A 26,882-nucleotide genomic window follows, 5' to 3' on the forward strand; every position below is an offset into this window, starting at 1 on the left:
GGGATAGCCGGAGTGTGATGAGTGGTGTTTAGTGTTTGTTAAGCTGTCATGTGTGATTAGCGGCTGCTGTTTCTTGCTGGTGGCTGCTTTGCTCTGCCAGCCTGAGGCTCACCTGTAACTCTGTCTGGAAGAAGAACTTCTGTGGGCACTGCGAGCAGTCATAGATCTTATCCTCCTGGCCGTGGGCAGAGAAAATGTGCTGCTGGAGCTTATTGGCCTGGACAAACACTGCTCACGTACGGTAAAGGAGAGACAGGGACAGAGAAGACATTTAAAATGTTAGTGCAAATAGAAAAGAATTGTTAATGCTGTATTTAAAAAAAAAATAAGGGCACAGTCAAATGGCACTACTCTGTGCTTGTTATTGCTGACGGTGCCACATTAGCGTGAGGCCTTGGCCCTTCCATTAAGGCAACAAAGGCACCATCGTAATTGCATTTGCCTGAATAAGAATTGAAGACACACTATGTCAAATGGCAAGGAACATTACTTAATTACAAACAAATGAATGCACTATCAACAACTGAAAAAAAGAAACACTGTTAGGAGATATATAATTGAAAAAAAAAAAAATTCAGATGTTAACAGTGAGACTAGAGTGGTCATGGCACTACAGCAAGAGAATGCATAATGTTTTGGGAATAATGATGCTCTTTATTTAGCACTACTGTGGGGACAACAAGCCAGAAAATAAACAACCACCAAAAACTGGCATGGCTTCAAGTGCAAAACATGGCCTCCATTAGTCTACATCGCTAATTACATTGACAATATAAATATTCATGGTGTTGCGCTACTTATTCATGCAGCCTCAGACTCCATTCACCATCATATAAACACACAACTCACTGGCACGTAAGCCATGCTACACATTCGTGCGTTAATTAAGCCATCGTCCACATCGGAAAGCTAAGGGGGGACCCAATTGTGAGTGTCTTGAGCGTATGTGTGTTGCATGTGTGGGTGTGCGCGTGTCTCTCTTCACTCTCAGAGGAACACTTCAAACATGCCGTTTGTTATCCCAGACCCTTGTGCTTTAAGGATGGCTGTCTAATCTCAAAGGTCTGGATGCTCTGGAAAAGTTAGCATGTGGGGGCTTCATTTGAATTTCTTACAGCTCGAAATAACTTTTTCTTCTAATACATGCACCGTGGGGCCACAAGTAGAGGGAGGGGGGAACAAAATTAAAAAAACACAGCCACAAAAGGTGAGGTGTCTGTTGGAGATGGCTTTGGGGTCATACAGCCCTGTGGCGGGGCTCAGCAACATTAACACATCCCAATTTGGCCTCACCTGGGAGAAAGGTTATTAATTATTGAGCTGTGTACACATGAGACACACTCGGCTTCATTGAATGTCACACTCCTGACCTGGGAAATAAAAGTTTGGATCCAAAGCAGACACACTGTGGTGATGCTTTCAGATTGCTAATGTCTGGGTGACAGCTGTCTCTGGAACATGGCGGCATGTTAACCAGAAATGAAACAAAGCTCCTCTAATAAACAAACAGCAACTCCATGGTCCATTTCTGAAACTAATGACCACAGCAATATGAAGACAAACATAACTGCAGATTGAAGGCTTGTTTTACAGTCGCTTACAAAACAATTCAGCTCAAGGTTAAGGCCCCAGTTATCGCACATGTTTGCGCCTCCGTTATGCTCCTACAGTAACATTATGCCAATTTTCTGTGCAGGAAATATATGTTGTGAAAGTCAAAAAGCACTGATAAACAATAGCTTTTTTCTTTAGCTGTCTTTTGTCTGCATATACTGTACAGAAACAGGTCACTGCAGCTGCAGGAAGCCTTCATTATGTCTTTGGCTAGAGGAGGAAAAAGTCAATACAGCAAAAATAAAAATGGATTTGAGACTTGGGGGGCCTTCAAATACTGTACAATAGGGCTAAACACAACAAGATGTCAAGTTAGCTGTTGCTCACTGTTTACATGTGTATGAAATGCAGTTCTAGTAAGAGACGCATTTAATCGCATTACATTAGCTCTGACAATTGATTTAAAGTGGGCTAAAGAGCAATAATAAATACTGACGGGAGTTATGACATATAAGGCAAAGATTTAAAAGACAGCTCAACTACTTTTTAGATAATTTATATAGTGCAGTTGTGACATCTTTAAAGGCGTGGGCCATATATCTGATTACTACAGATGATTACAAAACTTTGCCTTTGCCAATATAATTGGTGGTAACCATTTAATTAGTGGTAAGTGGTATTTCCTTCTTCAGCGGTCTTCAAATTAGCATGCAACACGTACTGAAGGGTTGAGGCTGAAACTGAGGAAACACTGAATTTGTATTTGGCAGAACGAGTCAAATATGATAAAAATGCTACTGCTCTAGTGATTTAGAGGAGGAACAGGGACGTGTCTTCCTAGAGGGTTAAAATGAGGACATCGAGAAACGGAGAAGAAATAATCCAAAATCCGCATCCAGACAGGATCAGGGGCTGGCCATTGTGACTCTCCTTGCTGAGAATAAGAGAGAGAGAGAGAGAGAGAGAGAGAGGGAGAGAGGGAACTTTGTGGAGTTTGTTGGCTGTGGAGCCAGAGCAGAGCGGAGCTGAACAGAGCACTGAGCCGGGCTCGGCGTCAGGGGTGTCAGGGCTAAGGGGGCTGAGGGGCCAAGGTCTCCTCGCTGTGGGGGATATTAAGCCCTCTGATTAGATCTCAGGGGCCGCCCATGGCAGACGTCTCCTTTACTACAGGCCCCAGCTCATCTTTATTTTGGCAGGGTGGTGCTCTCTGCAGGCTGCACTGCACCAATACTAAGCTGTTTGTGCAGAGAGGAAAAAAAAAAAGTTTATGCTTTTTCTCCCCCCTTTTTCTCCTTGTCATTTATTTATTCATCCAGCCTACATGCGTTGGTTTCTGCTTAATCCAAGAGTTCACAATGCCGAGCCTGATCCTAGTGTTCTGAGGCAACACAAACACGTCGACGGCGTAAATTGATTCTATAAGCTGCGAGCTGATGACTACTAATATTGAGCTGAGGCTAAGCCTGTGCCGGGTTTTTGGACGTAAAATGTCATAATTCTCACATCACGCACTAGCAGAATGTGGGCAGCGACTAAACAAAAAACTAATTAAACTACTGTACTTGTCAAACTCTTGGGGCTTTGAAAGCGGTGCATCCTGTAGTTTGTCAAGTTTGTACTTCATGCTGTGACATAAGTAAAAGAAAAGTGTATACACACACACACACACACACACACACACGACTTTCATCAGGCACACTTTCTTCTGTTTTGTTTGTCTTAAGCACATATTCCCAATCACAATTTCCACACCAGCCCTCACTACTGCTCCTAAGGGTGCAGGCAGACACTTCTAGCTGCAGGCTCCCCCACTTCTGAAACCTGTCAAATCTGTCCTGGGAGAGTCAGCCTCTCTCTCATCATCCAGGGGCTTATGGACCTCTCTCCATTTACCCTCCCTCCCCTACACATTTCTCTTTTCCTCCTCCTCTTCCCCCCTTTCATCTCACATCCAAACTTGCCAGTTGCAACCTTCTCTGCTTCCTCCAAGTTTTGTCTCCTTTTCTCCTCTATTTTGTCTCTACTCATCTACTGTCTACCTCTTACTTTTCCGCCATACATTCCTCCAGTCGGTTTTGTATGATTTGTCCTCTCTCCACTCCCTTTGGGGTAGAGGATAATCAGGTATGTCAAAGACTGACAATTACTCGATGCCTCCCACGAGTTTTAGGTCACAGGGGTATTAAGTATTATAATTGTATTTTATACTTACATGATGGGGATACTGACTTTATATACTTTATATACTAAAGTATGTCCAGTTACTACTAATTTGTATTTGCAGGTATACAGGGGAAACCAGGGATCTGATTCCTCAATCCTGGTGCGATTAGTTCATGCAAAATTTTGATTGTGTATTTAACAGAGACCATCTTTCTCTGACTAGAACTTCATATAAGTGCCTACACATAACCATAAACGAGTCAATCACGCCATATAGTTGCAGATATTGTTTCCTCGTTATGTTAAACATGTTGCGACACAAATATATTTACTGTTGCAAAACAGAAGCATATTAGCATAGTTTTGTTTTATTTTGTAATAATTTGACTCAAGGGCTTCTTATGTAGTACTTTGACTTTCCTGCACTGCTGCATGCTTTTATTTAATCTGAATCTAGATTCTTCTTCTGTCACTGCAAATAAAAATCAAATCCATGAAACTGAAAACATAATGAGAAAGTCACACTTCACACGTATTATTAAACAATATACTACAAGTTAGTTTAGTTTATATTAGGGTGTTAAATCTGTGTCTTTCCCCTATAATATGCCAAGTTCATCTTGAAGAAATATATTCAAGGACAGCTGTCAGCCAATCTCTCAATTCCTCCGTTTCCTCTGTGTGCTCTGACTTCAGTCTGCCTGTCCCCTGCATCCCCAACAGAGGGAGGCCTTTCAGTCCATTCTGGCCTGCCTTCTCTGCTACCACAGGCCTTCTCCCATCTGACTGTCTGCTTTGCGACCACTGTCCTGAGGGTGTACTCTGCCTCTCCCTCCTGCTCCCTCCCTCCCAGCATCCCTCTCTCTCATGCGCCGTGATCGATATGGACGCGGAGGGAGAGGGGGGACCTGTCTGTCAAAGCCGCCGGTGGAAAATGAAGGCTCAGATGAAGGAGGCATGCTCTGTATATTAAATGCCCAGACCCCTGTGAGGGGTGGAGGAGGGTGTGGGGTAGGGATATATCAATAGGCTTCTGCTTAAAGAGAGATAAGGCCAAAACAGAAATGAGAGAAGTAGAGTGGGGTGGATGGAGGGGAGTGGAGAGAAAGAGAGATCAGAAAAATGAATATGGAGCCGAGCAGTGAGGTAGATGAAGAGGTAAAAATGTGGAAAATAGAGATCTTAGTGCAAAATGCAAAACGCCAGCTAATGATGTTAACTGATGTAACAAGTGGAGGAGAGACAAATGAGTTCTTTTGGGCGATGGGTGGATAAGGGAGGTGCAGGAAGTGCAAGAGAGGGAAATGAGCTGAGGACCCAAAAAGTGTGAGGAAGAGTAAAGAGCTGAGAAGGGATAAAGAGTGAAGAGCTGAAGTTAACGACTTTGCAGATTTCATTATAGAGATAGTTAACCCTGTTGACACTGAAGGAGGGCGCTATCCTCTCAGGAGGAGTCCGGTCCTTCCACCTCCATGCACAGAGACAGATGAGATCATTACAGCTATCAGCACCACTGCCATCCACAATTAGCACATCTCCTTTTCCTTCCCCACTCCTCCATCCCCCCATCTCCCTTCAGCTCACACTGTCTCCCCCCCCCCCTGCTCTCTTGCTTTCTCCCCCTTTCACCTTATGACACTTTGGCCTTGATTTGGAGGCAATTTGACTAAATAAAAAGCCACATGAACCGAACTACTCTCAGTTTTTTTTGTTGACATGCTTGCTTGACCTCTTCCAACTCATTTGGAGCCCATTTGCCTTTTCACACTGATGTAAAGAAAGTAGGAAATGCAAAACTTTGCATACTGCGATCGTAAATATCTCTGAACAGTTAATCGGGTTGCAATATGCGTGATGCACATGCTCACTTGCATAGGAACACGTGCACAATACACACCTGTAAAGCAGACTGGACACTTGAAGGTTCCACCCATGCCCTCAAAGCTGTGCTCGATCAGGTGGCATTGAAGCTTCGCTGGTGAGTCGAACGACTGACTGCAGAGCTTGCATTCATGGTTCAGTCCTTCCTCTGTAGAGACAAAACAGCAAAAACACAGAAAATCATGAGAAGGGAAATATGCAGACCATGAATAACAGTATCTGTTTCTTTTTTCATACAAAATAAATTCAACAAATTTGAGAAAAAGGACTCCTGCCTGTGATTTTCATGACTCAGACAGGAAATAATATAATGTGTGATCTCCTCCCATCAGGCATAAATTGGATGACCAGCCAGTATTCTAATCGCTCGGATGAGACCCTGCACTTTGACATGGTGAGCGATGAACTTACATGCAAAATCATTTATTTTAAAATTTACAAATTAAAACACATTTTAAAAAGACGTCTCAATGAAGGAGAAGGAAATTTGCGCTTTGTAGAACATGAATCTAAATAAACATAGTCTAATTTCAAACTATAATTGTTAGGATAGAACGTTTTTGGAATAACTGCTTCTAAGCCTTCATTTCATCTCATTGCTTTTTCCTCGTACATATGCTGACTGTCAAGGCTGTCAAAACAACTCTCCTTTACAGCACGGCCATGTCAACGTTTCTAATACAGTGTTACGACAGTTATTGCAAGAGGAAGACAGCTTCCCAGTTTATCTTCCTCGCATTAGAAGTCCCCACACGTCTATCTCGACATTAAACCACTGTACCTCAGCCGTGGCCAGAGATAGCTTAAATAAATGTCGTTTAGACTGCGAACCTGCACACTCATTTGCAGCGCAACGATCTGCTGACTCAGACGTCCGGAGAACTGCTCATCTCCAGCGTGTCAATAAAAGGCCTTTACACTCTGCCATGGGGCCATGGAGTTTGACAGCGCTCTATCAAACCCTTGCCAAGCCCAACATTAGGCCAGCTACTGCAAGAGGTGGGGTGTATACGCCGGGGACTCATCTAGAGTTTAACCCCAGGTCTCTACAGCCCAGTGCCCACCACATAGGCCCTGGGTACTAAACGCACAAATACACAATCCACCTACACAGCTGTGCCGTCCTAGAGGTTCTAAGTAGAGGGTTAAATGCAGGTGCTTTAGGCAAATCTGGCAAAGAAAGTCTCCTGTTAAACTATGTTGAACAGTGAAATAGTAACCTTACAGTAAGTGGACATGAGGCCTCCTGGTTTGGGATTCAATTTTTTATTGCTAAACACATGTGGTATCACAGAAACTGTAAAAGTACTTTATCAAAATGTGAAACAAATGATTTTAATATTATAAACAGGATTTTTAAAAGCCACTTGCCATACGCACGATATAGTCACATCGTGAGAGGTATAAAAAAATAAGTTGTACACTCTCACTCTCTGCACCTGGATTGATACTAAGTAACAGTGATATCTGGAACCCAATGGCCCCTGATATTCACGGAAGAGAAGGAAATGGAAATCTCCTGCAGTGCCAAGCGAAACAGTGGGAGTGTATACATATTGAACTTTTTACTTTAACATATTACCACATGTCTTACACAAGCTTTCCTCAATAACATAAACATATGGTGCTGTATATCACATAAGGTGGTGTCTACAGCATGAAAACAAACCATAAGTTGTGCATCAGTACAAGCGCACAGGCTTCATTCCCTCATGAGTGTCTGGTAGAGGCCGATCAAAGCAGCTCATAGCATTTTAAAAGGGAAAAGTTGATGGTGTGTTCTGCGGTGATGCATTCGGCAGATGAGATATTCTTTAGTCTACATGTGCATCTGAGTGCAGCAGGAGGCATCGGTGAACGAGGGGAGGAGGGTGGCACGGGCACGTTCACACAGCCGTGGAACAGGACTGCCCTCTTTGATCATCGTTCAGTTTGCTTATCTGTGTGAGGGTGTACACTGAGGTCAAGCTTGCTGCAAGGTTCACAGATCTGTTCCGCTGCCATATGCGCAGCCCTCATTTGACCCTAGTGCACAACGCTGTCCCTTTAGAGACCTGGCCTGCTTCATTATGCAGATAACTCTGCACCTGCCTGACTGACCTTGTGTGTGTGTGTGTATGAGTGTTTTTATGTCTGTGAGCAGGTGCATCAACGGAAAGTGGCAAAGAGGTATAAATACGGTTTGCTTCAAATATAAAGAATAAGGATGGTGTTGTTCTGTAGTGTTGTTGTTGTCATTAAATCCCATTACTAGACTGAAACCAACTCTAAATGCTCCAGTATGAGTAAATCTTAAACAAGGAGTCTCAAATATTTAGTTTCATTTGTTTAAGTCATATTCTAAAACAGCTGGGTGTTGTAGTTTTTACCAAACATTATTTAAACAGGTATAAGTCACACATATTTGTAAGGACACTATTTCTTGTGGGTGACTAAACCACCAGCACTTCTTAGTGTAATTAAGTCAGTGCTGGTTCAGATTATTTTATTTAATTAGTTGCTCATTTGAAATATACATCATATAGATACAATCAAATAGGTTACTAAGTGTATGTATTCATTGCATTTAAATTCTAGTCAACTTTTACCTAGAAGCTGCGTGTGTTTATGTTTGACAATGCTAATCTACAATGACTACATTCTGCTCGGTTAGTCCCAGTATTGCAGCCTGTGTAGGGCTGGGCTTCTATTCAGCAACATAACAGGGGTTGAATCAGGCTGGCAGTCTGTTTCTTAGTGAGAGCCAAGGGAGGAAGTCAGCTTGCTCGCCCCTATAGCTGCCTCATTGGGCTGAGGTCACTTCCTGTCGCTCCCATAGCCCTTCTCCAGGGCTGCCCAATCAGCATGGCTCTGTGTGAGCCCCCACCCTCCTCTATGTACTGAGCAGACTCTGGATATAGTTACAGGGCCACAGGGGACTGTCAGCTCTCTCTCTATCCTCATCTCTCCCTCTCCCTCCTCCCACTCCCTGTTTCTAAGTCTCCCGAGTCTTCTCCACTGCCACCACCCTGTCCCCCTGCACTCCTAAGAAAATCCTTTAGATGAAAACTGCTCCTGTGCCTGCTCCCTCTAAGCATCCCTGACACCAGCAAACTAAGCCCATCTGCATATCCACAGGGCCTTGCGTTCCTGTGGCTCATGGTTTATGTATTTCACAGCTCCTTAAAACACAAACGCCTAATATCTCTCCCATGTGGAGGACAGGAGAGAGAGAGAAAGAGAAAGAGAGAGAGAGGAAAAACTACTCGCAGAAAGAATGGTCTTTATTTCTCTCTGCTGTTTACTTTTTCATCCGGGCTGAAGTTCATGTACTGTTGAAGGTTGTTTGGGACGCTGGGGCTAGCAAGGTTGGCTTGCATAGTTTAGTGAAATCCTTATGTAAAAACGACAAAGCTACAGCATATTGCATCCTGTAAGTATAGGGGATGACTGTGAAGACATCATGCAGCATGTAGCCATCAACTGGCACTGAGTAAAACACTGAGTAAAACACTGGAACTAAAGTAACTAAAGACAGTCGAACTTTCTCATAATAGTGTGTAGTTAAGTATGAGACAGGGCATTGCTTAATTAAAAACCCTCCCTAAGCTTATTCCACTCCCCTAACACCACTGCCCCTTACTCTATTTAAACAAGTCTGCTGAGGAGCCGTCTGAATTAGAGGGGAATTCAGGATCCCTTTTAGCATTTGGCTCTGGAAGAGAAAATCTGATACTTAGGTTTCCACTCCTCTCTGGGGCATAGTGAATGGTTCTCTGAAGCTTACTCTTAGCGGGACCCATGCTGCTTGTGTCGCCAAAGCAGCGCACTCTAACAAATGATATTAAGGACATCAATCAAGGCACTTCTTTGCTGAAAGTAATGAGTAAACAAGTGTGGGGGACAAATTGAGAATATTTAGTAGGCAGGGACAGGTTGTTTTGCAAAAGCCACAGACAGAACAACCGTAGTAATCAAAGCTGGTCCATTCAAACAGGTCAATGCAATAAAGAGTTTCTACGCTGCCAAGCGCTGCCATAAAAGCAGAAATACCTGCTTGAGGAATTTTACCTTCAGCAAGAGTTTGCTTTCCTCTCTAGCTTCTGTCTCATGCTATTCAGCTTGTTGGAGGTATATGTTAATAAACCAAGAAGATTTGGTTTTCACTGGACTCACTGCTGTATATACAACCCACTGTGGGATTCTGGATGGTAACAGACAGCTTCAGGCCTGTAAACAGTAGGTGGGTTTACTTCTCTCTTCTCTCCGCGGGAACTATCCATTAACAGATAATGGGGGGAAAATCAGAGTGATTAAGGCCCAGGGAATTATGGGTGAATACAAATTGACTCCACCTCCGCGTGATGTGCTCTCTTGAGGTAGAAGCACTGCTCATAAGGAAGAAACTCATTTCAGAAGCACTACAAGGCCCATTAAGGCCTGGAGAATGAAGGAGGATGGGGGTAGGAAGGTGGTAGGTGGGGGCGCAAAGGGATGGACTCCCCCTGGACCAAAGCTGATTGGAGAACTGGTGCCTGGGGGGACCATTACTGATATCTATTTCCTGCTTCCAGAGTTTGAGAAGGACAGAGCGAATCAAGTGCAAAATGTTGAAAATTAAAGCACAACATTTAATCACGGCACCTTAAAAAATTACCCCATTCTATCGAAGAGTTAATGCATTACACAAATAGTGATGAAAATGTGGTCGAGTGCTAGCTAATAAAATCAAAGAGATTGGAAAACTACCACAGCATGAAAGGAGAATCTTTACTCCAGTTTGCCTGCAGGAAAGTGGGCACGTACCTGTATAAGACATATTCAGTATCTGCAGGATAAAAGTAAAACATAAGAAAAGCCAGATACCAAAGCCCTCATGCCAGGTTCAGTGCATGCTTGATGCTGTTTTCCAAACTCCGGAGGGAGAAGGAAGGGTGAGATTGTTGGCTGTGACATGTCAGTAGCAGCGCCGCCCTGGCACAGCGAGAGCAAGGGATTCTGGGGGAAAACGTCTCTGGGAGAATGTCAGCTCTGATGCGTGGCAGCTCGTTGGAGGTGCTAATCAGAGCAGGGCTAGGCTCCTGCTAGGATCAGCCACTCTGAGCCTACATTAACCGCCTCACAGCTCCCCTGGCTACAGGGCCAGAGGTAGAAACACCAAACTGACAGGTTTTTGTGTTGAGATAAACATGCGTAATGCTTGAATGGATGTTACAAAAGGTTTAGCCGACTAGAACACCTTTTGGAGTTTACAAAACACGGGGTGACAAAAACATAAGGACACTCCTCCTCAACATAAACACACTGAGCTGATATTTCCAGTTGAGGTATTTGCCAGAAGCTCCCGTGCATGTGATTTATTTTAGAAAATACAGAAGCTAAAGCCAGTAGTCATTATCAAAACATTAATATTAATGACATATAAGAAAACAAACACAGTTTAAATGGATTTCTCCTATAGAACAAGGGTGAGTACGCAGTGTCACTCAAATCCTGTAGTAAAAGAAAAATATAGAAACAACACAGACATAAGTTAAGCCTACATGACATGTCAAGACAAACTCAAAGGCCTTTTAAAATAAATAAACTATTAGGTTTACGCTTTTGTGCATATTTGTATTTTTACAGTTAATTTGAAACCTACCAAAAGGAAACCAGAAGGTTCCAGCAAGATTTGGTGCTACGGTACATGTTGAAGGATACACTCTGCCGTTTTGTGTTTTGCCTGGACCACTTCACCTGCTATTCTTACACAAATCCACAATGGCTAAAACTCGGTCAAATGAACATTGTGTAGGTCACAGAGGCAGAGGAAAAGAAGAAAAAAAAAAGAGAAGGGAGAAATCCACAACAACAAAGGCAAGAACCGAATACTTGTTAACGAATGATGTGTAGGCGCTGCAGCTGCAGGCAGGTATGGAGGTCCATTGGGGACAAACAGTGCAGGCTGTGGAGATGGATTGCGTGAGAGTGCTGGACCCCCTGCAGCCACACAAACACCATTCTGCACTGAAACACTCTAATTTACTCTATACATGCCTATTCTAAACTGCTGGGCATTTTCTTGTTAGAAGGAAATAAAGGTCAAGTGACTACGCCCTGACTTTCTAAGACTCTGGTGTTCAATGAAAGTTGCAACAAAAAAAAAAAAAGACAAGCAGGAAAAGCAACAGTAGAACAGGGAAGGGAAAAACTTTGGGGCGAGCAAAGAGGACAGAAGGAATGAGGTGTGAATCTAACCGGAATCTCTTTCAGGTCTCGAAAGAGTGAGCGGCCTGAATGTAAAAAGTTAATTATGGGCACATGCCCGGCTTTTTCTGCTAGGCTCACTGTGGCATTGTCAGGCAGAGGTATGTGGCTCTTTGGGTTCCGTGGTCCACACAAAGGAGCAGGGAAAGAGAGCATTGCGGAGAGGCCCCTCGGCTGGGCTCGCGGCATGGAACACTGTACAATTAGCCAGCCCCTGCGTTCTGCCGGCTTATAATTATCAGTGCTTGCCTTAATTGACTCCCTTAGCCTGCTGCAGAGGGACCCCCACCATACCCCTTTTCCCCCCTGCTTGACGCAGGCCGCCGAGCACCACGCCGGGCTCTCCAAAGTCATTTAGAAAAGCGCTCATATTTTCGACACAAAAAAGGGGGAACATTTGGTGAGAGAGAATTCATCATCAGGTGTCTAGAGGTTTTCCTTAATAGAAAAGCTGAGTCCCACTGAGTGCGCTCCGTGTAGCGGCCAGCCACGCATGCTCAGGACCAGCAAGCCGCCATTCACAGCGGGCCACAAGACATTAGCATAATTTTATATAACACAGGCGCCCGCACTGGAAATTTAATACATCTCAGCAAATACGAGACAGGCGTTTTGCATAATTTTTTTTCTCATTCTCCACCTAGCTTCCTCTCTCTCGCTTCCATCTCTCTGTCCTTACTCCACGTCTCTTTCCTGTCTTGTCTTCAACCTGCCTCCCTCTCCTCTCGTGCTGCCACTCTCCTTTGCCCCCACCCCTCACAACCACCCCTCTCTCCTCGCCCCATGGTGCTGCTCTCACTAGGAGAGGGGAAGTTCATTACCTCAGCTAAATCAGAATTAGTCCCTTCATTTTGACGGGGCGAACTTCATTAGAAAGGCCCTTCCTTAATCCAGCAGGGAGAACTGATGAATCTACATGGGGGCAATAATTTGCTTCACACAGCACATTCAGCCACTTCCTTTCCACTATTTCCCCCTTCCTTTATTCCGTCTATGTGGTTTTATGTACTTATGGTTACAATTTTATTAGATCTACAGCAAAAAAAAAAAAAAAAAAAAGGATAAAGGAAAACACCTGCATATAATTAACTAATGGCAGCAGAGAGGGTGTAAAGAATGAGTTATGCTGTTTGGAATGTCCCGTCTCCCCAACAGGCTTCAGGGCCTCTGGAGCAGTCATGGCTGACTTGGCCGACACTCAAACACAGCCTGTGTGAGCGTGGTCGACAGCAGGCTTAGTCTTGGGGTCTGAGGTAACTATTCAAGATTATTTTACAATGCCGTGATTATGCTCTAGTGTTTTATGTTACACAAATCTTTCCTCTCCGTACAGACATAGTAGGAATTATGAAAAAATAAAACATTACAGCAAATAATGTATTATTTTAAAAGACTAATGGAATATAGCGTCCTTTGTTTTTAGTTTAACCTTTTCTAAATCCCACACAGCACACGGTTTTGGAAGAACCTCTAAAGAGACAGAACTTCACTAGTTGTCCAGAGCTTTAGAACAAACTACTGAGTGAGGAGATGTGGACAGGCAGCCCCTGACTGCCATACCACAGCGCCTGGTGTCAAACAGATGTGCTGCTTGGCAGCTATGCTCCTCCGAAAAACCCACGGATTCGAGGGTGGTGTTGAGTTGTGCTGCCCTTCCCCCTCTCACCACTCCTGAGTCCCCCAAACAGTTCCAACTCCCCCACACTGTTCCCCTGCAGTCTCCCTCCCTCATCACCTCCACACAGGGGTCTCCTGACTGGTAATCTCGTCCCGCGAATGTGAAATCTCCGACAGTGATGCCCCGCTCTTTTACCCCCTGCCTCTGTGGCTGATGGGTAAATTGGAATGGCGCACCCTGCTGGCGCAGAGAGCTCTGAACAGACAGCAGTGCACACATGCTGAGGCACCCCACACACGCGCTGTCTGATATAGTGGACATGCACACCTCACTCCAAGCTGCAATATCCGTGTACGTATACACAACCACACGCACAGATGTACATTTGAGAACAAACACACACTCACAAAAGCTCCAGGTGAATCCCCTGCACAGCCTAATGAACATACATGTATGTGCCAGGTAAGTGTTCCATGCATGATCTGTGCACCCTCATCTGCATAAAGACAGAATACATGATAAACAAACAGAACACCGAGTCAATATTTTTTTCAAATTGAAAAGTGCATCACCTGTAATGGGTCAACGTGGGTCATTTTACTGAAGCCGCACCTGACCCTGTTGCCATAGTTTCTCTTATTTGTACAATGTAGGACAGAACACACATAACAAAAAAGCGTGTATCTAGGTCCAGAGTGTGTATAATAAGCACTGCCAACTGTGTGTTTTTTAAATAAGTATAATGTAAAACATTAATGAATGCTCAGATACATTTTTTTTTTCACATGGCAAAGCATCAGAGTAGGATTTCCCATTGGGCTGGTTTAGCTGTCTGAGGCTTCCTCTCGATCTATCTGTCTATTTTTCTCCTCAGTCAATTCTCTGAAACCCGCGTAAATGGTTGAGTCCAGCCGCAAATCGCAGGGACGTCGCGAAATAGTCGCTGGAACCTGAAGGGGCTAAAGATCACTGCAGAAGAAGCCACAGAGGCCTTCCTGTCAAAGGCAGTGCTTTCAGGGGGGCAGGGGTGAGGGGAAGCCAGAGGGAGAGAGCCAGAGACATGACATACATTTCATTACACTTAAACCAACTGTGGGTTCAACTCAGAGCCCTGGATTTCCAATGGTGTCTCAAAGGATGGAGTAAGTGGAGGTATAAGAGAATGGTTTTTACAAAGAACACAATGGGTAGGTGGACAAAGGAAGGCAGCTGGACTAATTGCTTAGGGGCTTGTAGGAATATTTTTCTAAGTACTTCTATTTAAAGCTCAATTAAGTGGCCTACGTCACAGTGGTGAACATTAAATACCTAAAATATATGTAAATCTCCAAACTCCAACTGCAATTAAAAAGGATATTATGATTAAGACTCATATTTCACAACTTTTCCATAAATTCATAATTTTGGGTCTTAATGTTTTTTTCTATAATTACATCTTCTAACTCAGATTGTATTCATCTTAAGGTGAGTACAGTGTTAAAAGCATGCACTCCCCATTTGTTTGCTTGTAAGATTGCTCTGTTTAATTTGTGCCCATAAATACAACCCTTAGATGGGCCTAACATGGGAGAGGAGAAAACAGTATTTATACCAGACATGCCCAGAGTGGTCTTTCACTGAGAGCTCTCCTGGCCTAGTAGAGAGACTACTTGTCCATTAAGACTGTCAGAGGATGCTCTCAGAAATGAGAGGCCATATCTCTGGAGAGGGCTGCAGAGAGCATGCTCAGACGGTGGCTGGGGTTAAAGGAGAGTGAGCTCGATGGGTGTAGTAGTGCGGTGGCCATTTGTGCGCAGGGTTAAGAAAGCCTGCATTCTGGCTGTGGCGCACGATATAGTGAGTTGAGCTACGTGCGTTCTTGCCTCGGCAACATCTTGTAAAGACAAGCGGGCCGTCATCAGTATAATATTATGGAAAATATAATTTGCAGTCTAACCTACTTTGCTTTACAAAGAAATGTCTATTTAAAATTCCTGTGAGTATTATTAAAAGGGCTATAGAATTACAAAACACTATTACTATTGCTCGCTTGGGGGGAGCCCTCGCTCATTAAGCTTCTAAGACGTCGTGGGTTTTGATTATTCTATCAGCTTCGTTCTCTTATTATAGTGACAAACTCCTGCTATTTTGTTGCCAATCTCCTTCCAGCTGTCATATCTTTTGAAAGATCACAAAAACATTCAAACACACTTGTGATATGTCTTCAAATTCACCAGACGTAGCTTGATTCCCCTATTGAATTTGCAGGATTAACTTGAGGAAGAAACGTCTCATATTTCTTAACTGGTTGCTACGTTTGACATCAGAGTGTATGAGATCCTAGCATACTGGTATTGTCCAGGGGAGGGAACCCTCACTCTAACCGTCAGCGCTTCACCAAGTGGGACAGAGATGATTAAAACACACCATGGCTGTGACTGACAGACTCCCCACCGCTTCTAGAAGATGACATGTCTCCCAGTCACACTGAAAAGCAACTCCTCTAATTTTAACTCTGACTGCAACACCGACCCCCTCTGTCAAAACCCACAAAAAACAGCCACGCTGAGATTCTTAACCACAATAAAAGTGATAACAACTAAACAGAGAAATAAGTTTAAAAACAACAATAGGGAGGGAGGAGACAAAAGGGCTGAGAAGGCGCCATTTCCCCCAGGTGCACACAAACAGCAGGAACCTGTGAGCTTGTGACAACACCTTCAAACATTTCTGTTACTTTCACAGAAATATCTGATGCTGATGTTCCAATGTGATGCTTCCGCAGCAGTCTTGTCCCAGCGCACATTCAACTTGGCAAGCTCTTGGTTACTAAAAAGAAAAAAACACTCTCCTAACTGACTGTGTTTGACATTTGTCATGACAGGAATACAGTGAGAGGAGAAAAGAAAAGCGGAGTGAGAAGTGGGAGGGGAAGAGGAAAATGGAGGAGTGGCAGAGAGTGATCGATGTGTGAAATTGTATGTGTGAAAAAAAATAATTCGGCGTTCTCTAGGTTTGCTGCAATTGTCATTTTTTAAAGGAGGACAGAGGGGGGTTTCCTGTTATTGTCGTGTTGTGTGGAGAGCTCAGGGTCGCGTACTAAATGATTCACTGAAAACGGAATCTTTTACATTGGCGTCAGCAATTCAGCCGGGCGCCCTTGTGGGGGAATTCTTTCTGTGTGTTTTTATTGAAGTCTGCGCTGAGCGCGCCCAAAAGCTCTGACAGGGGGCCCCTGAGGGCGCTTGTCTTCACCTCCAAATCATAAGATGGAGAGACGAAGCTCCCTCTGTGCTCTCAATTATACCCCTCAAAAAACCCCCTCTCGCACACACAGACTCGCAGTCCTGCCCTCCCCACCCAAAAAATAAAAAATAAAACAGAGGCAGAGAAGAGAAGCCTTCAGTAATACAGTCCCAGTGGAGGGCTCCGCGATCACTCTGCGCTGCTGGAACAGCTGACAGGCTCGATGTGGCGGGTCCATTCCCTGCGGTCTGTCAGAGTTGGTGCTACAGCATGACGGTTAGTACTCCTTCTCTGGGGACGTGCCTCCTTTGCCTGCTCCTACATGCCCCTCACATGACAGGCCCCTCCTCTGACCCATGGAAGCTCCGTGGCTTTGCCTCAATTACTGCTGAGGGTAGGTAGACCTCTAGGTTACATGCCCCCTCTTGTCTCTTTACCTCTCCCATTCTCCCCTATGAGTGGGGGACCCATCAGAGGCTCCTGTCACATTCAGAGGTGGTTGGGGGACCAGCAAACGGAGCAGAATGAGGTGTGGGTTTTGCGTGAGGGTTGGTGTAATTTGATCAGAGGGCACAGCTGCATAAACAGGGGTATTGAGGAATTTCTGTCTGCTTGATGGAATTGACTTTGCATGAATGGTCCCTCCTCCCCCCCTAAATGGGCCATTTTCCACATGTCTCAATGAATATGACAACCTCTCCTGCAATATGAGGGCAATAGTGGAACTGAAACACCAGCTCAGGGTAGCTTGAGTCTTTTCTCGAGCTGTGAAATTCTCCCTCTCTGGCTGCCTTCGCTAAAGACCTCATCCAAGTCCTGCTGCCTGACCTGTCAAAAGCAGCCATATCCTCTCTAAAATTCCCAAACAAAATAAACCAACAACCGCTGGCAGGGTCAGAGGGCAGCTGCTCTGGGTGCCTGGACTCTGGTGGGTCCTCTGATTGGTGGAAAGGGCAGTGAGTAAAAGGGAATCTTTTCAAAGTGAAATCTCCAGCTGATGGCTTAGAGCTCCATACCCCACAGTTTGTTTCTCTTGCTGCTGTCAGGAGTTTTGCCCGAGCCATTTGGAAGGATTAGAAAAAGTGGGGGAAGAAAAAACTCATCGGGCAGATCGTGTGCACTGTAGGGTCTGAGTGATGGCTCCAGGACCCCTCGGAGAGTGATAAACCTTTGACCTTGACAGCCCCCTGTGGCGACCCCTGACCTTTGGCTTTGTGCCACAAACTTTGTGAGACAGGTGCAGGCAGGTGAGTGACCACAACCCTCCTATGCAGGCCAAAATCTCCCACATCTGACCTACCAGTCCTCATAGTCTGGATTTAAACTACAGAAGAAAAATGTTACCAACTACAAGTACCACTGCTGTTACTGCGTAGTTAGTTGTTGCAAGGGAAGCATGCAAATATAAGAACAGAAACTATGAATAGCAAATTATGGTTAAAGTGCATTCACTAAACCGATGCTGAAAAATCTGATCTAACAGTTAACAGGGAAATGGAAGAGACCAGGACAAACTCAGGCAGTGGTATAGAGGCTTTCAGTGGAACCTGAGAGTGTTCATTCAGTTTACAAATGGATTAAGTTCAATTTTAAAAAGCACTTTCTTCCACAATGCTATGTAAGAAACACAAGTGTGATTTTTATTAGAGTTGTAGAGTAAAGGCATAGTGACGCATCTCACAGCCACTTTCTGCTCCATGGCGGGCACTAGCTCCAAGGTCGTGCCAGTCCGCGCCAGTCTTTCTGCAGATCCATTTCCTCTCCCTAGGCACTTCCCTCATGTTGTTGGCCCAGTGATTCAGTGCCTTGCATTAAGAGCAATTCACCTGCCTCCGGCGTCCCAGCGGCACAGGTCCCCTGGGGAAACCAGGTGGAGCATAAAAAAGTTCCACATATGGTAAAGTCAAGCTGCTCGGAGGCTGCCGAGTGTCTGCTGTGGGGATAGAGGCTCCTAAAAGGCCCAGCTGGTACTTGGAAAAGGACTTCTGCATTACTACACCTCAGTGTCTGTTTGGGCTCCCCTTTGGAAAGTGTTGGCCGGCGCACATGACCAGCCATTTTAGATTTCTCCCTCTACCCCGCCTCATCCCTCGCTCCCTCCCGCCTTCCAACTGGTTCTGTATCCAATTGAACATTTGGTCCTCCACTGCTGGTTAATCAAATTCCTCCATCTGGCCCCCCTATCCCTGTGGAACACAAAAGGTGCAGCCTGAGCCCGGGTCCAAGTGCATATTGGGAGGGAGGAGGGGGATGGAGACAGGGACTGCCTACCTAACTTACACAACCCAGTCAACTAGATCAGGTAGAGAGCACGAGGCCAGGCCTGATCGTTTTGGGCAAACAGGAACAGCTTGGGACTAAGTATCAGAGCCCTGCTGTTCATATAGAGCTCAGGGACAGCAGTGGGTTCATATGACAGTAGGAGGGTTTTATGAGCTAATACCTCCACATACACTGTAGAATACAGAATAGAGCGGTGCCTAAGTACTACTGGCTACAACAGACGGGATGCACTGCCGTCATGTTATTTAGTCTCCGTGGCAGTAGAGGGCACTGTTCTTGAAACAAACAAACAACAATAACAACAACAACAAAACTCCCCAGAAACAAAGAAAAAGGGAAGAAACAAGCTGTACCGCACATTTACTTGTTGTCTTCCTACACGGCTTCCTTGAGTTCAAAGTAGCAGTGTGTCAGTAACTAAGCAGCATCTAAGCCTGCACTCTGATCAAAAAGAGCTATCTTAAGAAATCACACAAAGGCAGCAGTGATCTTTTAATCCCCCAGAGAGACTGTGTAGCCTTCACAAAATATCTCCTTAACTACATATTTATTAGAAGAGACCTTTCAAAAAGCCGTCCTGCTGCACAAGTTAAACAGGTTTTAAAGTGCAGTCACTTTCACAAAATGTTTCCCTTTACAACTTTGACACATCCAGCTGATCACGTCTGCTCTCTGCTCTTATCCAGCAGGAGAACCTGAGATGAGGTGAAGACGAGGACACAAATTGAGTCACAGATACAGAAACACATGGCATCTCAAGTGCTAGCTCCACTCGTCCATAATATCTATTGTATGATTTCTATTCATGTCCAACCATCTTTCCCCCTGCCAGGTGGCAAAACATGTGTCAATAATTAAACTGCTTTTACATAACAGGATACAGGAACACAATGCAATTTGCTCCCCATATTTCATTGGGCCTTTATGAAAGCACATGAGAGAGTGTAATTAATCAAACCACTGGAATATGTGAACGGCAATTTCCACTTAATGGCACTTACAGGGATTGGGTCCCTTAAGCACCACGTTCTGTCTACGAAACGAGCGGGATTCATTTTCATCTTCATAGTTCAGACAATAAAATCTGGTATGGGTGTTAAACAACACCCATTTGACATTAGGAAGTCTGAAAACAACTTCAGATTGGGCCAGCAAGGCCTGGTCTCGTGCAGTCGGACATACATAGTTTAGTGATCAACATCTGTATAGTTCTCATGCTTAGACTTCAGAAATAAATATTCTTTTTAATGATCTTGCTTTGACCTCAAACCTGAGAGTATGTTCTGGATTCACTTAACCACAGGAGGCTAACCGCCTCCCATCCAGGGACAGGAAGAGGATCATTCACTGCTTTTAGTGGCTTTCTGTGAGAAGATGGTCCTAGTCTAAATGGCACCCATGTCCCTAAAAGTGTTTCTCTCTCCCCCACCTCTCCATCTCTCTCCCTCTCCCTCTCCAAAGACTTCTCTAAGTGCAGCATCTTGTTTCAGTAATTCAGCCAGGACAGAGACAGTGGAGAGAGGAAAGTAATCGATTTCTCTCTCATTTGGTTCCTCCTAGACTTGCTGTAAGGCCTCTTAGGGGAGTTCTGGACTATTGGACAGGACAGTGTTATGGGAAAGAGTGTCATTGCGTTTAAGGTCATCGTTACACCAAGGTTTCATTTTAAGAGTAGTTTTATTGGTATGTGGAACAAAGTAGGGAAACAAACAATGCTGTCTCTATTTCCAGGATGGCAGACATCAAGATACGCCCCAACCTGTTCAAGACGGCATTGCCATTCGGAATGATAGAGAGAAATGTCATACAGCAACATGATACACTGTAGACATACACTGCTAAGTACTAAGCTTTTAGCTCCATAGGTAGAAACCTTGTGTCTATAAAAAGACACCATTACTAAATAATTTAGAAGCAGTTCCTTTACTGTATGATTACTATTTCTGCTTCATGCTTCATATCTTCTTTCCAAAAGAAGGAAAAAAGCAAAAAGGAGACTGGTAACAGAAACAGTCAAATGACATGGAAGATTGGGGGTGGAATAATATTATGCTTTCATACTGTAGATTTGAAGAGTTTCACTGCAATATCCGACATCAACCAATTTTGGATACTCTACCTGTTCCTCTCTTATACTTAATACAAGTTTTAACTTTCACCACATCTTGATTTCTCTTGAGTTTGCTACTGTATCATAGTTGATTATTACATTTATTTTTGTAACCAGGCATTTCATCATTTTCCAAAATGTCCTAATTCATTTAGCAAATAAAACATATTCTTTATTATAGTAATTTACAATTACACCATAGTATGTGAACTTATAAATGATCTGCAGTAGAAAAGCCAAGGTTTCAAGGGGATATAGGGGAAATACAGCCTGTCTGTCCTCTTACAATTTAGCATTATTGAGCAGTACCAGTGAAGTCTTCTCTCAAGACTTTCAGCCTTTTAACTTGGCCTCATCAACAGGTTTGTGACTGGTTGTGTCTCTGGTTTGCACCTCTGCATTTGGACTCTTTTATGGCTGCTAATCATTCATTCTGTGTTTCAACTCTGTGCCAACCTGCTAAATTCTTAATAACAGTGAGTAACTCTCAGGTTGAGCTTCCATTAATTCACATCAGAGTGAGATATTCTCGTACAACCAATTAACAATGCAATACAGCTACCTGCAGATCTTGGCATGCATTATTTTCAAAATAGAGAGCAATCTCGTGTGTCATTAAGAGTGTGGCAGCTGCAGTACAAACAAGACAAATCTATCTATTGTTTATTATCTCCTCAGGCTTTTTACCCAGAGGGCAGAATAAGAGAGGGAGGGGCAGAGGTCAGCATAATTACCATTCACTCCTTCCTTCGAGTCAGACAGTGCTAAGACATGCATTGGTAAATTCCATGGCAGCATCGTATATCACATTACCATAAAGCCCCAAAGAGCTAACCTTTGTTCAATTCCATTTGATTCTAAGAGAGGAAAACAGTCTTACTGACAGCATCATCCAGCCTCAGTGTTTTAAGAGCTCAGTTGTTTGTCTTTCAGTCTTGTGACTGCTCTTGCTAAAGATGTGCTATTCCAAAAATAAAGCGTCAGGGGACGTGGGGGATCATTGAATCATCCTGGGTAGAATATCACATCATCTGGAGAGCTTCAAGGTTTAGTCTCAAATTTTGCCTGAGAAAAAAATGCAGCCTTTAGCTCAAAGCCACAGTCTTATTCAATAATTATACGTTTCTATGGCTGCTCACATTCTGATTAACAATTAGATTGATTTCTATTTTTTTTCTGTGACACTAAACAGTATGCTCCAGGTATTATAGAATCACCTGGAAGCACTCTCCATTTTGGCTTCTGTTGACAAACAACAAAGTGCTAGCATTTGCAGCATCAGTACACTCTAATATGCCTGTTGACTGAAAATGAGCACACCCATGCTGACAGAATGTGAAATACTGTTACTGAGAGAGGAGGCTTAGTCGCGATGTCTTCAGTCGCCGGTTAAAGCCAATGACTTCCGTTCTGTGTGGCAATCCTGAATTTCCCTTCGGGTATTAGTAAAGTTTATCTTATCTTATCTTATGTTATCTTTAGGCAGAGCAGAAGGGCAAGCGTTGCCACGGATAATGACGAAGGGGCAAGTGGTAACGAGAATGTATAGAAAAATGCAGACAACATAACAGGAAGAGAGCGAAAGAGAGGGAAAGTTGAATGATAGAAAAACAGTAAAGAAAAAAGAAAGACAAGAAAAAGAGCAAAAAACAAAAGAAAGAAAGAAAGAAAGAAAGAAAGAAAGAAAGAAAGAAAGAGAGATCTGTGAATTTCCCCTTCCTCCCCCGAGACATCCCTTGATGCCAAGCATTCATCATCCAGCCTCTAATATCAGTTATTCTGTGGCTCCTCTGCTTACAGCAGAATTAATTTCTGCTTTAATTACTCTCATCGGCGGAATGCTGATGAAGGAGAGGGACGAGGCATTCTGGGACTCGGGCCTCATTCCACCGCTTTAATTTGAATGAATTCCACCCGGAGACTCCGGCAAACAACTGGCAGCCGAGCCCCGGGAGCCACTCTGGGACTGCACAGAGGAGCTGTAGCCATGGCCCCCACCAACCTAGCTACCTTGTGTGTGTATGTGTATGTGTGTGTGTGCGTATGTGTGTTTTTTTGCTTGTGCGTATTATACGGACCGTGTTCATTGTGTACGAAGCTGAGCACTGAAGTGAAAAGGTATGGAGAAGAAACTCACAAGATGAGGAAAATGGAAAGGGATGAGAGTGTGTACAGTAAGTGAGCATGTTTACAGTTATGGTGTGTGATTGTGCATGTGCCTTAATGCACAGTGAACGCACATTTGTATGCACACGAATGTACCCAGGGAGGTGGGGTAGAACATCTATAGAAATAAGTCTTTTCATGCATAGAAAGACAGTGAGAACTGATCCATATGGACACAAAACATATGAAATATGAACAACATCACTAAATGCAGCCCACCGTGATACACAAATGTTAGTTTGAGAGCAAAAATCATCAATAGTTAATTTGATTATTCCAGATATAGTACATGATACTTCTCAACAATCCCCCAGTCCATGTATCATACAAAAACTAGCAGTATAAAATGAAAAAAAAAAAATAGGGACTAGCAGTATGAATATGAAATAGCTGTATGTTTGAGATGCGCACAGTCCATGTTTGCATAATGAAAACAACTGCAGAAACAGTATAATATCACAGCAAACCCAGCAGAGGAGCAGGGAGAGGGGCCATAATTGACTTTTCTCCAAGCCAGCTTGCTAGGTACAGAATGTAACATATTGGATAAGGATTGTGATTGATTATGTGGGTCTGCCATACCAATTCGTTTGATTAAATGTAAGCATGGGTTTCTTTTCCAAGCCCTAATGAAGCAGCAATTTGAAACTGGGAGACTGGATGAGACTGAGCCAGGCCGCCCTCAGCCCCACACCATCTACTGTTTCTCTGTGCATTTTGCCGTTTAAAAACAGGAGGCGTCACGCAACATCCTGCCAATGTCCCCTCAGCTGTGACACAAATAATTATAGATTTAGTGGAGGCCTGATTTTTTCTGATTAATACAATTAAAGAACTACAAAAAAACACATTTGCAAAACTCGGATTTAGTCTAGCAATAGTGCTCTGTTGCATTAACCTTGAAAATGTACATTTAAGCCCCCGGCACAATGTCTAAGAGGGACATGTTTAGAATTGGGGCTGAGCAAAAAATAAAAAGTAAAAAAATAAATAAAACAACGCTTTAACTTCGAGGCACAATTCATCTCCTACAATTTTATGATCCGAGCCATCCCTCCTCCAGTTCAGCAGAGAATAGGGAGGTAGGTAGGTGTGACCTCCACTGACCCTGAAACCTCTGGACAGGTGGGCGGTGGCCTACGTGCACTGTCCGTTTTGGCAGCAGCTCTCTTCCCTCCCCGGCAGGGAGCTCAGGCCATGATGAGCAGCTGGGTCGCAAACACTAAGCACATTAATATCTTCTTAATGATAATAATCATTATGGCATAAGCACCTTCCCCCAAAGTGGGAAGGCACACGGAATGTGCCAGAGTAGCATCGTCGTTAAGGTAAAAAAAAAAAAAAAAACTGAAATGAAATGACTCTTTTAATGGGCAGCAACTTACAGCCACCAGAATAATGCAGACACTAATGTAATAATGTGATAATGAGATACACCAAAGACGTTAGGGAGGCCAAAAACTCCATGAAAACAGTTTGAATGAATAAATAAAAGCTGTACATGAAACCGGAGTTCACACAATTACAAAGGCAGCCATACATTGTATCACACATATGCTAATGTAAACCTGACTGTATGACAGATTTTAATTAGTACAAACTACCCCTGAAGATTTCCACATGCTTTAAGGCCTGTCTGGAGTTAGTGGAGTACTTCACCACCTTGTCTTCCCGTGCCTTTCAATCCATGAAGTGCTACTTGTGCACAGCATTTCTCATATGCTCGCCTCATTTAATATAACTGTCAGTATTCACCTATCATAGGCCATTATCTGTCTCATGAACGTTCATTATTGAAGCTAATGATCTGTTGTCCTCTCTGCTCCCCATTGAAGGAGGACTACATTAAAAGTCTCTTACTAACTTAATTAGTAATTATAAATGTTAAAAATTAATCAGAGAGTGAGTGGCTTAAGGTTTACGTCTCTAGGCAGTGGTGGGACAAATGGAGAGACAAAGAGGCCATGTCGCTTCAGTGTTCACACTCCACTGTCATGCTGGAAATGAAACAAGTCATATGAAAACAGTGGAAGTGTTATCATTTTTTATCTCTAATAGCTGTGTGTTGTCTTGTGCGGTTGTTCAACGTGGCTGCATTTGAAAATACAGTACATATTACAATAAGTATTTCACTTAAAAACATGTGAACTATTCTTTAGCAGCATGTTGTTTCCATTCTATGATCTACAAGCACTACTGTATTGGATATAATGCTGTTACAGGAAGAAACATTTAATATAGTAACCTATGATGCATGCAGTACTCACATTATCTCTTTCTAACAAGATGGAAATAGATCCCCTTAATTAAATCCTGGGTGTACACTAATTCCTTACTAAATTTGCACCTCTCTGACAATTCGACATCAGCAGCACTGTGCACTCCAGTAAACATATAAGCACTGATATCAACATTAAACCTTAATAACTAATAAAGCTTTCATCCAGGGAGTTCCTGTGTGATTTCCATTAATGTGGGGGGAATCGCCCAGGACCATCTACCTCTCCCTGTTTTCCGGAGCATGTTGATGCTCAAGCTTGGGGGTCTGTTCTCTCAGTACAGGCAGAGAAAACAAGGAGGAACTTTATCTGTGCTGAGATCTGGAATGATAGAGATGCAAATTTCATGTCTGCCTGAACTTCAACCACATGCGTCAGAAAACCAGCTACAATTTGACCGGCAATAAAATACTAACAAAAATAAAAAATCTATTAAACAGATGCACAAGACTAGTGTGAATTAAATACTTATTAAGTAAAAACTGACTATTGAAAATCTAAGGAAAGATTTTGCATGATGATGCATATCCATTTTGGAAGTTATGTCCTCTCTCTTTTAGAGGAGAAATGGCGGACTGTTGAGCAGGGAGTCCTATCACACAAGACACACAGAGTGTGGTGATGGTGGGGGGCTGGCTGGTGGCCCGCAGCACCTGAAACCTATTAGAGAGCTTTGGAACATTCCACAGGGTTCTTCCACTTTGGCCAGAGGGCATCGTAAAGGTCCTCACAGAGAGGGTCTTTGCAACTCGGATGCTGACAAACAGCCAGCAAGGTGAAACACTGAAGCTAGAGTCTGACATATGAGTATGCAGCAAGAAAATGCTAGTGCCGTTTGTATTATCATTACAAACAAAACATGCTGCTTGCAGACTCCAGTTTAAAAAGAAAAAGGTTTAAATGCACTATAACACTCTCTGCACTTACACGGACAATGAGTTTGTCTTGAATAAAAAAGAAGACTATTATTAAAATGTTTACCATTGGCAAGCAAAGCAAAACTTTTATCAACTTTTTATCAAATGGTTTGCCATCTGGACTTATAACAGTAGGGGCCCAGTAGTGCACTGACACTAAAAACAAACATGCATAAACACACAAACTGCTGCCAAATATCTTGGAGATAGCCTTATCTTCTCCGCTACGTGTGTGTATATATGTTTTTTAGTAGTACCAAGGCCCATCTCTTTGGCTCGATCTGTGTCCATGCCTCAGTGTTATGCTCACTGGGTTTAACTCTATGGGTGTCTGTGGCCTCTCCTCTAGCCGCCCGTGTCCATTTGCTCTGCGGGTATGGCAGGCCTGAGCTGACAGATGGCCGCCCCTCTCCATTCCGCTCCAGAGTAACACAGTAACTGGTTTTTCCTCCGCCGTT

At 43.6% G+C, this 26,882-nt stretch overlaps 1 protein-coding gene across 5 annotated transcripts in view; it reads right to left on the reverse strand.

Annotated features, from left to right (window-relative positions):
• The window catches only part of LOC113171965 (zinc finger protein 521), an 87,044-nt gene that overhangs the window by 10,642 nt on the left and 49,520 nt on the right, over positions 1-26,882 (reverse strand). For all 5 annotated transcript variants that reach the window (XM_026374713.2, XM_026374712.2, XM_026374710.1 and 2 more), the window contains 2 exons: positions 5,615-5,746; positions 113-228 (listed from right to left, as the gene is read on the reverse strand). In XM_026374713.2, the coding sequence (XP_026230498.1) occupies positions 113-228; positions 5,615-5,746 (248 nt within the window). The remainder of the gene's footprint in view (positions 1-112; positions 229-5,614; positions 5,747-26,882) is intronic.

This window comes from Anabas testudineus, chromosome 17 (genome assembly GCF_900324465.2).
Source record: "Anabas testudineus chromosome 17, fAnaTes1.2, whole genome shotgun sequence".
Classification (NCBI taxonomy): domain Eukaryota; kingdom Metazoa; phylum Chordata; class Actinopteri; order Anabantiformes; family Anabantidae; genus Anabas; species Anabas testudineus.